We start from the raw sequence: 13,665 nt of genomic DNA, 5'->3' as shown, positions 1-13,665 counted from the left end.
AAATTAATGCTGTCCTCATCAACAAAAGAACTTTAGCTATAAGCCATTCTCTAGCTGCCCATTTTGATAAGCTTTTATTAGATGGAGGAATTTTAGATTATTCTAGATTCTGTTGTACCTGTGGCCACCTTACCCACATTCAGCATTATCATGTCTCTAAATGGGCTGCTGCAGCTTTTCCAGCTTGATACCATGCTGAATGGTATTTTCTCACAGGCCTAGGCTTTTGCATAGTTGAGGATAGCTGGAGAGATTTTTGATTAGTAATGTCCTTTGAATTACTTTATTGTCCTAAATTGACTTTTTCTGGAGCCTCTTTGAGGATTCTGAAGGGTTCGCTTCCTAAAATAATTTCCTTTCACAGATGCTTCACTTGGGTTTACCTAGTTTCTATTTGTAGGCTCTTCATGGTAAGGAGGCATGGTGAAGATAGAATTTTCATTTTAGAACATTATGCTCTGTGGTTTCTTTTTTTTCCCCTTTTGGCTGAGCAGATTTAGTTTCAAATGACTTTTTCATATATGTCTACAGAATCTTCTTTAAATAAATAGAAGCTAGTAGATATCAAAGCCAGTCAAAATTAATATTTAGGTATTTTTTTTCTGTTAACATGTAAGTTTTTATTTTTTTAACATTTGGTTCCTAAGTCTTTAGAGTTGATGAGTCTCCAGAAAAAGACAAAAGAATTTTCTTTAGGTATTTGAAATGATTGAAGAAGAAATACTACATTCTGAATTTATGTGGGTTACTGGCAGTTGCTGTGTATAGAATAATAGGACATGTTCCAGTGTCTTTTAGAAACACTTTTTTAAAAAAAATAATGATTTATGTTTCAGTACTGATTTGGGATCTAGAATTTTTTAAAGATTTTATTTATTTATTTCGCAGAGAACACAAGCAGGGGGAGCAAGGGAGGGAGAAGCAGGCTCCCTACTGAGCAGAGAGCCTGATGTGGGGCTTGAGCCTCAGACCCTGGGATCATGACCTGAGCTGAAGGCAGATGCTTAACTGACTGAGCTACCCAGGCACTCTGGGATCTAGAAATATTTGAGTTTCTTTAGTTTCGTAAGCTTTGCAGTTCATTTCTTACAGTCATTTATCTGCTTGGGATTCCTTTCGTCTGATAGATGAGTACTCTGTTCTTCAAAACTGGTACTTGGTACAAACTTTTTTTCCTTTTTACAGATGAAACTCTTCTAATTAATATGATCTGTGGGGTAGTGTCAGGAGTGATATCTTCCACTATAGCCAATCCCACTGATGTACTAAAGGTAAGAAAGGGCTGGTAGCATTAGATGTATACCAAGTGTTATGGAAAGAGCATGAACTTTGAGTCAGATTTGGGTTTAGGGCTCCACTCTGTCACTGCTGTAAAACCTTGGGCAAATAACTGCTTTAAGCCTTGGTTTCCTCATTTGTAAGTAATTACTGCATAAGGTTGTTTAGGATTAGAGATAATATATGTGAACTGCCTATCATACTTGGTAGATAGTAGGTGCTCAGTAAATAGTAGTCAATTCTTTATGATATGCATTAATCCATTGGTCTTTAGAGTATGTAAACCCTTATAAGATTGTTTCCAAGGGCGATGCAATTTTAAGGCAATCAGTTTCCAGATCCCTTACTTCCATTTTCTTCTTCTAAAATTGATATGAAAATTTTTGTTTTTAATAGTTCTTTCTCCACTTTACAAAAGAAAGGCAAATTCTCCACCCATTTCAAATCTTAGTATGGTATATTGAGCTGTGGTATAATCTAGGGTACCAGACAAAGGGATAAATCAAATTGGAGGAGCCTCCTTTAATGGCTAATTGAGGTACCTTAGTCTGTAATGCATCTGTCTTTTCTTGTCTTACCTATATTTCCATTAAGGGTGAGATTTGGCTTTAAAATGGTATATTTTGGTCTGTGCTGGGATTATTTTGAATTCAGAACTAGAATAGCATAGGTTAATGGTATTGATTTTTAAAAATATAATTCAATTTCTTTCAGATTTTTTCTTTTATGATGATGATGTTGTTGTTGTTATGTTAGTCACCATATAGTCCATCATTAGTTTTTGATGTAGTGTTCCAAGATTCGTTGTTTACATATAACACCCAATGCTCCATGCAGTATGTGACCTCCTTTCAGATTTTATCAAAACACAAGATGAAACATTTAATAATATTAGTACTCATTTTATCTCATGGTACACATTTTCTACATAGTTAATAACTTACTTAAATTTATGATTAATTAAAAGTACTAAATATATGATTATAATGTCTGAGAGGATCCTAAGTTTCTGACATTTATTTTAGCGGGCATGTGAGAAAAGAGGACATGTGCTGTATTTATTCGAAACCATAGGTGACTAGGTTAGTGAAAGAGAGATCTATTGCAATTCAGAGAATTTTAAGAACCGAGAGAGTGACTTGAAACACAGCACACATGAAAGAAACCAGTGATGGTTGATGGGGAAAAGATATGGAATGATCTTTCTGGGTTAAACTGAGAGTAATGTAGCTACAGAATTTTTATATCACTTTAGATGTACAGAGCAAGTATTTATGAAGAGAACTGATTGTATCCTAAAAGTGCACAACATTTGCAATATAATTACACTTGACCTTTTCAAGAACAATAATACTGAACTCCCTAAAGCTTCTTTTCTTATCTATCTGGATCCTTGATTTAATCACCTAAATGATTTGCTTTAATTTCCTGTCCCTCTGACTTGCCTGGTATGATTATTACCATTGACCAATGCTATAATCTCCCTTTTCCTTTCTTCTATCTTGATAGGGCTGAGGGTGCTGGGGATGGAGAGAATCACAAACTTAGATGGTGACAGTACCAGTATAGGACCTATAATCACAGCTGAGCTGTTCAGTCCTCTCACATATCCTTGGGCAACTCTTTCTCTGATATATTATGTGTCACTTCCTTGCCTTTGTTTATGTATCTCTCTTTCTGACTGTAATGTCTTTTTCCCCTTTGTGAATTTATCCTTCAAGTCTGCTCAGGAACAGGGACCGGACTAGGATGAGACAAGTGAGGTATTCCCCTGGGATACAAAATGGAAGGGGACACAAAAAACTCAGTAATCAAGAGAAATAACATTTTATGCAATATTTTTCAAAAACTAAAGTGAATGCAAACTTCTCATGATGAATAAAATACCAATATTTGGTATAATTCATCTCACCTCACCTGAATCTCACCCTTTTGGATCCTATCTTTAGTTAACTACAGTTTAATATTTGGTTCATTGTGGGTTTTGTGCATAAATTTTCATGTTTTGAAATATTGTATTATTATTTGTCCAGATTACTGAGGTTTTTTGAGTGCCCCTCCTACATTTTGTGCCAGAGGAAGGTGCCATACCTTACCATAGTCCAGGTCCTGCTCAGGAATCACCTCCTTCACGAAGTCTCCTTTTAGGATATTTGTAGTTTCCATTTTAATTGAATTTAGGTTTTTATTTCAAAACTCTTAGTAGCAATTGACTTTCCACATAAAAACATGCTGTTTCATGATTTCCCAAAGACATTTTTTAAAACCTAGAGTTGCACATCATGAAAATCAGGCCCACATTAGGGCCACTAGTATTTACTGACTTACTACTATGATTTTATGTGTGCAGTCTGTTGGAAATTGTAAGTAAATCTTTCAGGGATTTTTAATGTTAGCTTTATTTTCTTGCACCTCTCAAAGGCTACTTTGCAGAATACAGTGATCATGGCTTTTACAAATAGAATTCAATTTAAAGTCTTGTAAGCATGAAATTATATCTTAAAGCTTTTTTGCTATTAATAATTACATAATGTGTGTTCAATGTAGAAATAAGTGGAAGGCAGGAGAAAAACACAAAAAATATGTCCACTTGTCTTGTTACTCAGACTTAAACCACTGTCTGCATTTGGGTGTGTATATGTTCATCCAGTCTCTTTGCTGTGCATATTTTTAAGTTTATGTCATATTTTTAAAAGATTTTATTTTTTTAAAAGATTTTATTTATTTATTTGAGAGAGAGAGAGCCCAAGCAGGGGAACAGCATAGGGAGAAGGAGAAATAGGATCCCTGTTGGGGCTTTATCTCAGGACCCTGGGATCATGACCTGAGCCAAAGGCAGAGGCTTTAACCCACTGAGCCACCCAGGTGCCCCATAAACTGTTATCATTTTAAATGAATTATTTTCTGCCCACATTGGAGTACTTGTTCTTTCTTTCCCGCAAATTTTCTTTCAACTCCAGAATTGATGGACTTAGTATAAGGAATGTGAGGCTGATGAAAATAATTTTTATAAATTATATTTTGACACAAATTACATTTTTAAAATATGTAGTTTGTTATTAGTTTCATCATAATAGCAGGATAATATTTCTGATAATTCCCAAATTCTGTTTTCTTTATTTTAAATGTGTGTAACATCTCATTTTGGTCTCTGTTAAAACAGAGAATAAGAATCTTCTTATTTTAGATTCGAATGCAAGCTCAGGGGAGCTTGTTCCAAGGCAGCATGATTGGCAGCTTCATCGATATATACCAACAAGAAGGTACCAGGGGTCTGTGGAGGGTGAGTACTCTTTTCCTGGTATTGTTTTATGCTCATTTTCTATACTTTGCAAAGAATACTTCTTATATAAAGCAATAAAATTATGAATTGTCATCTTACACTGTTTAAGATTCATGGTAACCCAGAAGATATCACCAATGAATCACATCACCAATGAAAGGACCAAAACTTACCTTACCAGTTGTCTTTATTTTTGCTTAGTGTTTGGGGGTTGTGTGAGAAAAGGTTATTATATTATTTGAGGTAGTCCTTTGGTTTTTTCAAATTCACAGTGAATTTAGTTCTTAAATATATATTTTGCTAGTTTTGTACTAACACAGCAGTATATGTTTATGATAGTCTCTGCTTACCCAAAACAACTTTTTTTAACCTTATAAAATAAAAATTGCACTGTAAAACTTTCAGGTCTATAAAAGAGAAAAAAAATCGAGTAGTCTTACTAGCTAGAGTAATTACTGTTAACATTTTGTCATATTATCTTCCAGTCTTTTATCTCTACTCCTTTTTTTATTGTTGTTCCTATAACTTTTTATCTTATTTTAATCACCTAGCATTGTAATACTAAGTAAGAGTCCTAGTAGAATATGCAGAGGGAAGTAGAATGGGAAATCCATTAATAGGCTATTAAAGAAGAAAGCTTTGTTTTTTTTTTCTTCCTTTATATTTTCCCTCAACTTCCTATAAAAATTTTCAGATATAGAAGAATTGAAAGAACAGAACATACCCAGATTGAATGACTGTTACAGTCTGACTGTATTTTCTTTATCTGTGTGTATGTGTATACACAGTAAACACACATATTTGTGTGTTTTGGCGGGGAATTTGCTAAACTATTTGAAAGGAAGTTTCCCACATCATGGTACTCTACTAAATAGTTCATTATGCATCTCCTAAGAATGAGGACATTTTCCTGCATAGTAATACATAATAACTATATCATTATCACACCTAAGAAAATTAACAAGTCCCTAATACCGAACACCCAGTTTATATTCACATTTCCCTTATTGATGATACCAGGCCAAGTTTCTTTACAGAATATTTCCCCTGTATTTCCTGCAAACTGGAAGTTAGGTCTGTTGGCTTGATTAGATTCATGTTAAACATTTTGCTAAGAAAACTTCATAGGTGACACTCTATGTTTCATATTTCATCACAGAAAGAAGCCCGTGTTAGGTTGTCCCACAATTAATGATGCTGAATTTGATTACTTGGTAAGATAATGTCCACCAGATCTTACCATAATAAAAGATAAGTTTTTCCTTTTTGTAATTTAGTGGATAATTTGTATGACATTCTAGCAACATGCATATATCCTATTATTTAATAACGTTTCACCTAATGCTCTTAGCATCCATTAATGATCTGTGAGGTTTCTTTTTGATAACAGGGTGCACGTTTTTGATTAGTCTAATTTAAAAAACCAGAAAATGGACCTAACTAGAAATTTTTCATAAACTAATGCTAAGGGAAAGACAAACAGCAATAAATACAACAGGGAGATTTTGTCAGGGCAATATAGCTACTTTGTTTTTAATTAAAATTTTTAATTGTGGTAAAATACATGTAACATAAAACTTACCATCTTAACCATTTTTAAGTATACTGCTCAGCAGTGTTAAGTACATTTACATTGTTGGTCAGCCGCAGACGAATGGATAAAGAAGATGTGGTCCATATATACAATGGAATATTATTCAGTCATCAGGAAGGATGAATACCCACCATTTGCATTGACATGGATGGAACTGGAGGAGATTATGCTGAGTGAAATAAGTTAAGCAGAGAAAGATAGTTATCATATGGTTTCACTTATATGTGGAAGATAAGAGCATGGAGGACATTAGAAGAAGGAAGTGAAAAATGAAGGGAGGGAATCAGAGGGGAAGACAAACCATGAGAGACTATGAACTACAGAAAACAAACAAGGTTTCAGAGGAGAGGGGGCTGGTGGGATGGGTGAGCCCAGTGATGGGTATTAAGGAGGGCGCATGTTGCATGGGGCACTGGGCACAGTGAATCAAAAACTAATGATGTACTGTATGATGACTAACATAACATAAAAAAAAGAAATAACAGCCCAAATGCAGTAATGAGGTGTAACTGGCACTTGTATCAGAGTTGGAGAGATTGTAGAGAGCGATGGTAACTCTGGTGAGCTGGAGATCCCCTACCCTGTTCATAGCTGTCACGCATGATGGGAATCCTGTGTGGCCACATTTTCTGGGCTTTTAAGAGAAGCTGGAAATCTTCATTCCTATGTGAAGTATCCTTTTTTAATACGTTGACAGCTAATTCAGTCTTCTCGAAGTACTATGTAGGCCACACACAACATGTCTGTGGCCTGAATTTGGCCCATGGGCTCCTGTTTGGGGCCTTAACTATTCAGCAAGGTTGTCTTCTGTGAAGATCATCTTCTGACACAGTTGAACAGGTGGAAGGGTCAGAGAGAGAGACACTGTTGGGCCAGCCAGCCTGATCAGCAGAGTCAGACGTCTCCTGGTAATAGCATAGCTATATCACTCTATCACTTCCATTTTGTAAATTGAGTTTGGCAATTTATAGATGATTGAGCACTTTAATATAACAGGTATCCAAGAAAGCAGTTGTCTCTGTGGTGTGTTATTTTCTATTTTAAATAACATTTAAACAGTTATAAAAATAAAGCATTCATTGTGAATACTATAAGAAAGGCCTAAAAACAAATATTAACTTATCTGTTACCCTAATTCCAGATAAAGAAAAATATTTTTGTGTATTTCCTTCGAATCCTTTATAAAAATTTGGTGTTTTGCATATATCCTTTCCCTCAAAGTGAGAATAATACTATATGTCTTGCCTTCTTTAATGTTATCAGCATTTTCTTGTGTCATTAATATTCTTCAAAAATGTTGACTTTTAGTGTTCTAGGAGCCCTGTGTTGTAATATGACTTGTGATAGGGGTATTCTGCTAGTGAGTGAAAGACTTGTAAGGAAGTACCCCTTTGCCTTCCCTTCTCCCTGGTTGCATTATACCTTTGCTCTCATCCTGGTGTGTCTTTTCTGTACATCATAAAATTCTGTAAATTAAACTTAGAAGCTCTCCTCTTGCCCCTGACTTTTGGTTCATGGTCTTATTTTTTTTTAAGATTTTATTTATTTATTTGACAGAGAGAAATCACAAGTAGATGGAGGGGCAGGCAGAGAGAAAGAGAGGGAAGCAGGCTCCCTGCTGAGCAGAGAGCCCGATGCGGGACTCGATCCCAGGACCCTGAGATCGTGACCTGAGCCGAAGGCAGCGGCTTAACCCACTGAGCCACCCAGGCGCCCCTGGTCTTATTTTTTTTAATAGCATCTTTATTGAGAAAATTTGCATACCATAAAATTCACTATCTTGAAGTATTTAATTTTTAAAGATTTATTTATTTATTTTGGAGAGCAAGGTGCATGTACATGCAAGAGAGCAAGCAAGAGTGTGTGAGCATGTGAGCAGGGGGAGGGGCAGAGGGAGAAGGAGAGAGAATCTTAAACAGACTCTTCACTGAGCAGGAAGCCAGACACAGGGCTTGATTTCATGGCCCTGAGATCATGACCTGAGCTGCAATCCAGCTGGACATTCAACTAAGCTAGCATGGTACCCCTTGAAGTGTGTAATTTAATGGTTTTTAGTTGATTCACAGACTTGTCCAACCATCACCAATGTGTAAGTTTAGAACATTTTCATCACCACTAAAAGAAAACCCATATTCATCAATAATCACTGCCATGTCCCCCAACCCTCTCAGCCCTGGACAACCACTAACCTACTTTCTGTTTCTCTAGATTCGCCATTTCTGACATTTCATATACATAGAATCATAAAATATATGGCATTTGTGATTGAATTCTTTCATTTAGCATACTGTTTTCAAGTTTCAACAGTGTTTTAGCATTTATCAGTACTTCGTTTCTTTTTTATGGCTGAATAATAATTGGTGTGAAACTGCTGAGTCATATAGTAATTCTGTATTTGACTCCTTGAGGAATTCTCAAAGTGTTTTCCAGTGGCTGCCCTCATGTTACATGTCCACCAGCAGTGTATAAGTGTTTCGGTTTCTCCACATCCTCACCAGTACCTTTTTCAATTATTATTATTATTATAGCCATCCTACTGGTGTGTAGTAGTATGTCATTGTGATTTTGATTTGCCTTTTCTAATGACTGATGATGTTGAACATCTTTTATTATGCTTATTGTCCATTTGTGTATCTTCTTTGGGGCCATGTCTATTTAGATATTTTGCCCTTTTAAAAATTGGGTTGTTTGTCTTTTTATTGTTGTGTTGTAAGAGTTCTTTATACATTCTGTCTGCTAGTTCCTTATCAGATATATGACTTGCAAATATTTTCTCCCATTGTGCGGGCTGTCTTTTCACTTTCTTAGTGATATCCTTTGAATCACAAAAGTGTTTAATTGTGATGAAGTCCAGTTTATTTTCATTTCTTTTGTTACTTGTGCTTGGGGTTTCATATCAATGTTTTTATTTTATTTCATTATTTTAAAGATTTTATTTGTTTGACAGAGAGAGATATAGCCAGAGAGGAAACACAAGCAGGGGGAGTGGGAGAGAGAGCAGCAGGCCTCCTGCTCAGCAGAGAGCCCAATACAGGGCTCGATCCCAGCACCCTGGGACCATGACCTGAGCTGAAGGCAGATGCTTAACGACTGAGCCACCCAGGTGCCCCAATGATTTTATTTTTAGTACAATAAGTGAATTGGTTTTTTTTTTTTAAAGATTGTTATTTATTTGACAGAGATCACAAGTGGGCTGAGAGGCAGGCAGAGAGAGAGAGAGAGAGGAGGAGGCAGGCTCCCTGCTGAGCAGAGAGCCCGATGTGGGACTCGATCCCAGGACCTTGGGATCATGACCGGAGCCGAAGGCAGAGACTTTAACCCACTGAGCCACCCCGGTACCCCAGTGAATTGGGATTTTTAAGTGTTACACTATTAGCCATTGATTTGAAATGATGATCTCTGTACTTGAGATTTGGATTTTTATGTCACTTTGCAACTTCCAACCTATTTTGTTCACTTTTAGACTTATGTCACTTCTAGTATATTTCTTTAGTGTGTAATATCACTTATGTTTTACAGGGTGTCGTCCCAACTGCTCAGCGGGCTGCCATCGTTGTGGGCGTAGAGCTACCAGTCTATGATATTACAAAGAAGCACTTAATCTTGTCAGGGGTGATGGGAGACACGATTTTAACTCACTTTGTGTAAGTGTGATGTTTTGTACTTATTCTGTATTTCCATTATTTTGAGTACTAAAAGAATCTTTCACTGAAGTCCTTATATAGAATCAATAATGGGTTCAGATGGTCTAAATACCTCTGTCTTTCTTATCACCAGAACTTGCAAGTCTTCCAGGTCTTCCAGTACTTGTATAGGGATCCCAGATGCTGTGGGTTCTTTGGTACTTGGTAGCAGTGTCTATTACAACTATATCAGATGTCTATAGGATTTTCATTTGTTCATATATAGTCTCTATATCTAAACTTATCTGTTGTTTGCTTTGGTTAATTTTGGATCAGAAAGCAAACTTTTCTCAATGAGAATCAGAAAAAAGTGAAAATTTATAGAGCCAGTGAAACAAAACCACAGTTTGGGGCTTTAAACTGTTGCTAATCTCATCCTACATTCTCTTCATCTTACAACTTTTGTGACACTTTACTGCTCAAATGCATTTGGTGTATGATGCTATGGTATGAAAACTTGATATAACTAATACATGTGTGGTACTTTTTGCTTAGGGATCTTGCTGGACTTAAAAGTTGCCCCCCCCCCCCCAAAAAAGGCTGAGTTTTGGATTAAAAAGTGAAGAGGATAACTTTTTTTTTTAAATATTTTATTTATTTGTTTGGCAGACAGAGATCACAGGTAGGCAGAAAGGCAGGCAGAGAGGGAGGGGGAAGCAGGTTCCCTGCAGAGCAGAGAGCCCGATGTGGGGCTCAATCCCAGGACCCTGGGATCATGACCTGAGCTGAAGGCAGAGGCTTTAACCCACTGAGCCACCCAGGTGCCCCCTAGGATAACTTTAAAAAAAAAAAAAAAAAGATTTTTCTATTCATTCCAGAGAAAGAGAGTGAATGAGTGAGTGAGTGAGTGAGAGGAGGGGCAGATAGAGAGAATCAACAAGCAGAATCCCTGCGGTGCATGGAGCCCAGGGGCTTGATTCCACAGCCCATGAGATTATGACCTGAGCCAAAACCAAGAGTCAGAAGCTTAACTAGTTGAGCCACCCAGGTGCCCCTAACTTTTTTTTTGAAGATTTTCTTTTAAGATTTTAAGTAAATATGGGGCTCAAACTTACTGCCTGGAGATCAAGAGTTGCATAATCTACTTGACTGAGCCAGCCAGGCATCCTATGGAGGTAACTTTTGAGTGATGTTTCTCTTTTTTTAAAAAAATATATAATATATATTATTTGTTTCAGGGGTACAGGTCTGTGATTTATCAGTCTTACACAATTCACAGCTTGAGTGATGTTTCTTTAGAAAATATTTCTTTTTAGATTATAATGAAAGGGCAAGTGCTAGGTTTTATCTGATGAATCTGACTCATTGTACATTTATGCGTTTATGTTTGGCTTAATTTCTGTTTAGTCATGGTTGGAAGTGAGGCAGTCTCTCTTAAAGTTCTCCCCTTTAGTTCCAGCTTTACATGTGGGTTGGCTGGGGCTCTGGCTTCCAATCCCGTTGATGTGGTTCGAACTCGCATGATGAACCAGAGAGCAATTGTGGGACATGTGGACCTCTACAAGGGTACTTTGGATGGAATTTTAAAGGTATGCACACTGTAGACTTGGTTTGCATTTTTAATTTTCTTTGATGTCTCAGACATTCAGTCCTTATTCTTAGTTGCTATGCATACTTTTGAAGATGGAAGAATCATCATGTATATTAAATTTTTAAAATTTTTTAATATTATTTTTATTAGCATACAATGTATTATTTGCCCCAGGGGTACAGGTGTGTGAATCATCAGGGCTTACACATTTCACAGCACTCAACCATAGCACATACCTTCCCCAATCATTATGTATATTTTTAATAGCCTCTCAGAGTAATTTCCAGGGAGAAAAGCTATCTCCTTGGCAATCTGCTGATACATATTGATCCTTCATATTATTATTCCAGTTTGAATGCTTGAGACTACATGATAATTTTACTGATAGCACCATGTAGAATTACTGATAGAAGGGACTTAACTTATCCTACATTTGCCTGCTTCAGACAAGATGGAAACCTTGTAATAGAAAATCCGGTACTCAATTTCAGTTTAGTATTGTGCTGTTGTTTACACTTTGCCTTTGAAAAGTTTCTGCTGTTATGTTTGTAGGAAGCCAAGTATCTTAAATGTATTATGTAATCCCTGGTGATCATCCTACAAAAGGCAAATTTGCAGCTAAAATATGACATTTCCGTATGGTTTCTCTGCTGCTATCAGTTCAGTTTAACAACCATTTATTGTCTACCAGGCACCATTTTAGTAGATACAGGTGTACTGCAGGTGTACAAACAGATAACTAACACAGCTTGGTAAGTGATAAACTCAAGGACCGATGGGAGGGAATTTTAGTCTAATTTGGAAGTTTAGGATAGGCTCCCTGTAGGTGGTGGCATCTTGAATAATAGTAACTCATGTCCATTCAATGCTTTACTGTATATCAGAAACTGTCCTAGTGAGACTTACATATATTCACTTACTTAATCCTCATCGTTACCTGATGCAGTAGATCCTGAAGCCCTAACCTGCCCAAGGTTTCACAGTAGTGGGATTTCCACTCAGCCCATCGGGCTTCAAACCAGCATTTTTAACATCTATACTATAGTGCTTTTCTCATGTTAATGGCTAAGGGTTAATTAGGTTATAAAGTATATTGAATGCTATGCTGAGGTGCTTTGGCTTTTTTTCTTTTTATTTGATGAGCTATTGAAAGATTTTAATCAAGTCAGATTTGTATTTTAGATCACTTTGGCTTTGTAGAGACTGGATCTGAGACCGTGGTTCTCAGTCGTCCATGCACAACTGGAATCACCTGGTGGAAATTTCATAGCTCTGTGTCTGTCTACCTTTTAGACCAATGAACTCAGAACTTCTGGAGGTAGGACCTAGGTTGAAAGTATTTTTAAAAACTCCTCAGGTGATTGTAGTGTTCACCTAAGGTGAAAAGTCATTAATGTAAGGGGATATGCCTGGAGCAGTGGTTCTTAAGACATTAACATACAACCTAATTACCTGGAGGGATTTTTGAAATGCAGATGGCTGGCTGGGACCCTTCACCAGAGGCCCCATCACCAGATTCTGATTTAGTAGGTCTGGAGTAGGATCTGAGAATTTGCATTTTGAACCAGTTTGCAGGAAATACTGATGCTCCTAATCTGGGTACTACACTTTGAGAAACACTGACTTAGAGACAGGGAGCCGATTAAAGGGTTTTTATAGTAATCTAAATTAGAGCCAATGAAGCCTGAATTTGAACATTATAGTGGGGATACAGAAAGTGGGATAGAATTGAGAATAATTTAGTTGATAAAGTCAACAGGATTCGATTGACTGGGTGTAGGGGAGTGTGGGAATAAGGAGGTGTCAGAGATAACTTCACAGTTTTTTGTTTTGTTTTGTTTTGGTGAGCATGTGGTGATACTTGTTGACAGAGGCATCGCAGGAAGAGGAGCAGGTTTTTTGGGAAACAGTACAGTTTGGGACACTTATTTTGAAGGCATGAGGAATACCCAGTGGATCTATTTGGAGATCTTGGTCTTAACTCAGGGGAGATTTTGGGGATATAGATAAGAGCCTGGGGAATCAGTAGTGTACTGATATTACCTACCTGTGTAGGGGAAGACCAAGGAGAAAAGGTAGAAGAGCTCCCAACTTTTTTGCCTTTCTAGCACACTCTAGAGTATTATGAACTCCTATTAATAGTGATTTTAATAGTGATTCACAGAGGAAGTGATTCTTAGACTCTGGGGAGTAGAGTTTGGTAAAAGCCTCTCTTTACTATTTTCTGCCACGCTTATCCTTCCACTTGACAGTTGGTGGCATAGGGAGAAAATTAGGGTCAAGGAAACAACTGAGG

General features: G+C 36.9%; 1 protein-coding gene across 8 annotated transcripts in view; it reads left to right on the top strand.

Moving 5' to 3' along the window:
• Positions 1-13,665, top strand: part of SLC25A14 (solute carrier family 25 member 14) — a 57,303-nt gene that overhangs the window by 10,688 nt on the left and 32,950 nt on the right. For all 8 annotated transcript variants that reach the window (XR_014307217.1, XR_014307218.1, XR_014307219.1 and 5 more), the window contains exons 6-9: positions 1,186-1,271; positions 4,466-4,561; positions 9,675-9,799; positions 11,232-11,367. Coding sequence is in view for 5 of the 8 variants with exons in the window: in XM_082717718.1 (XP_082573844.1) it covers positions 1,186-1,271; positions 4,466-4,561; positions 9,675-9,799; positions 11,232-11,367 (443 nt within the window). In the remaining 3 variants the exon portion in view is untranslated. The remainder of the gene's footprint in view (positions 1-1,185; positions 1,272-4,465; positions 4,562-9,674; positions 9,800-11,231; positions 11,368-13,665) is intronic.

This window comes from Mustela nivalis (assembly GCF_964662115.1).
Source record: "Mustela nivalis genome assembly, chromosome: X".
Taxonomy (NCBI): domain Eukaryota; kingdom Metazoa; phylum Chordata; class Mammalia; order Carnivora; family Mustelidae; genus Mustela; species Mustela nivalis.
The sequence above is the reverse complement of the archived record's forward strand: the minus strand, read 5'-3'. Positions and strand labels throughout refer to the sequence as shown.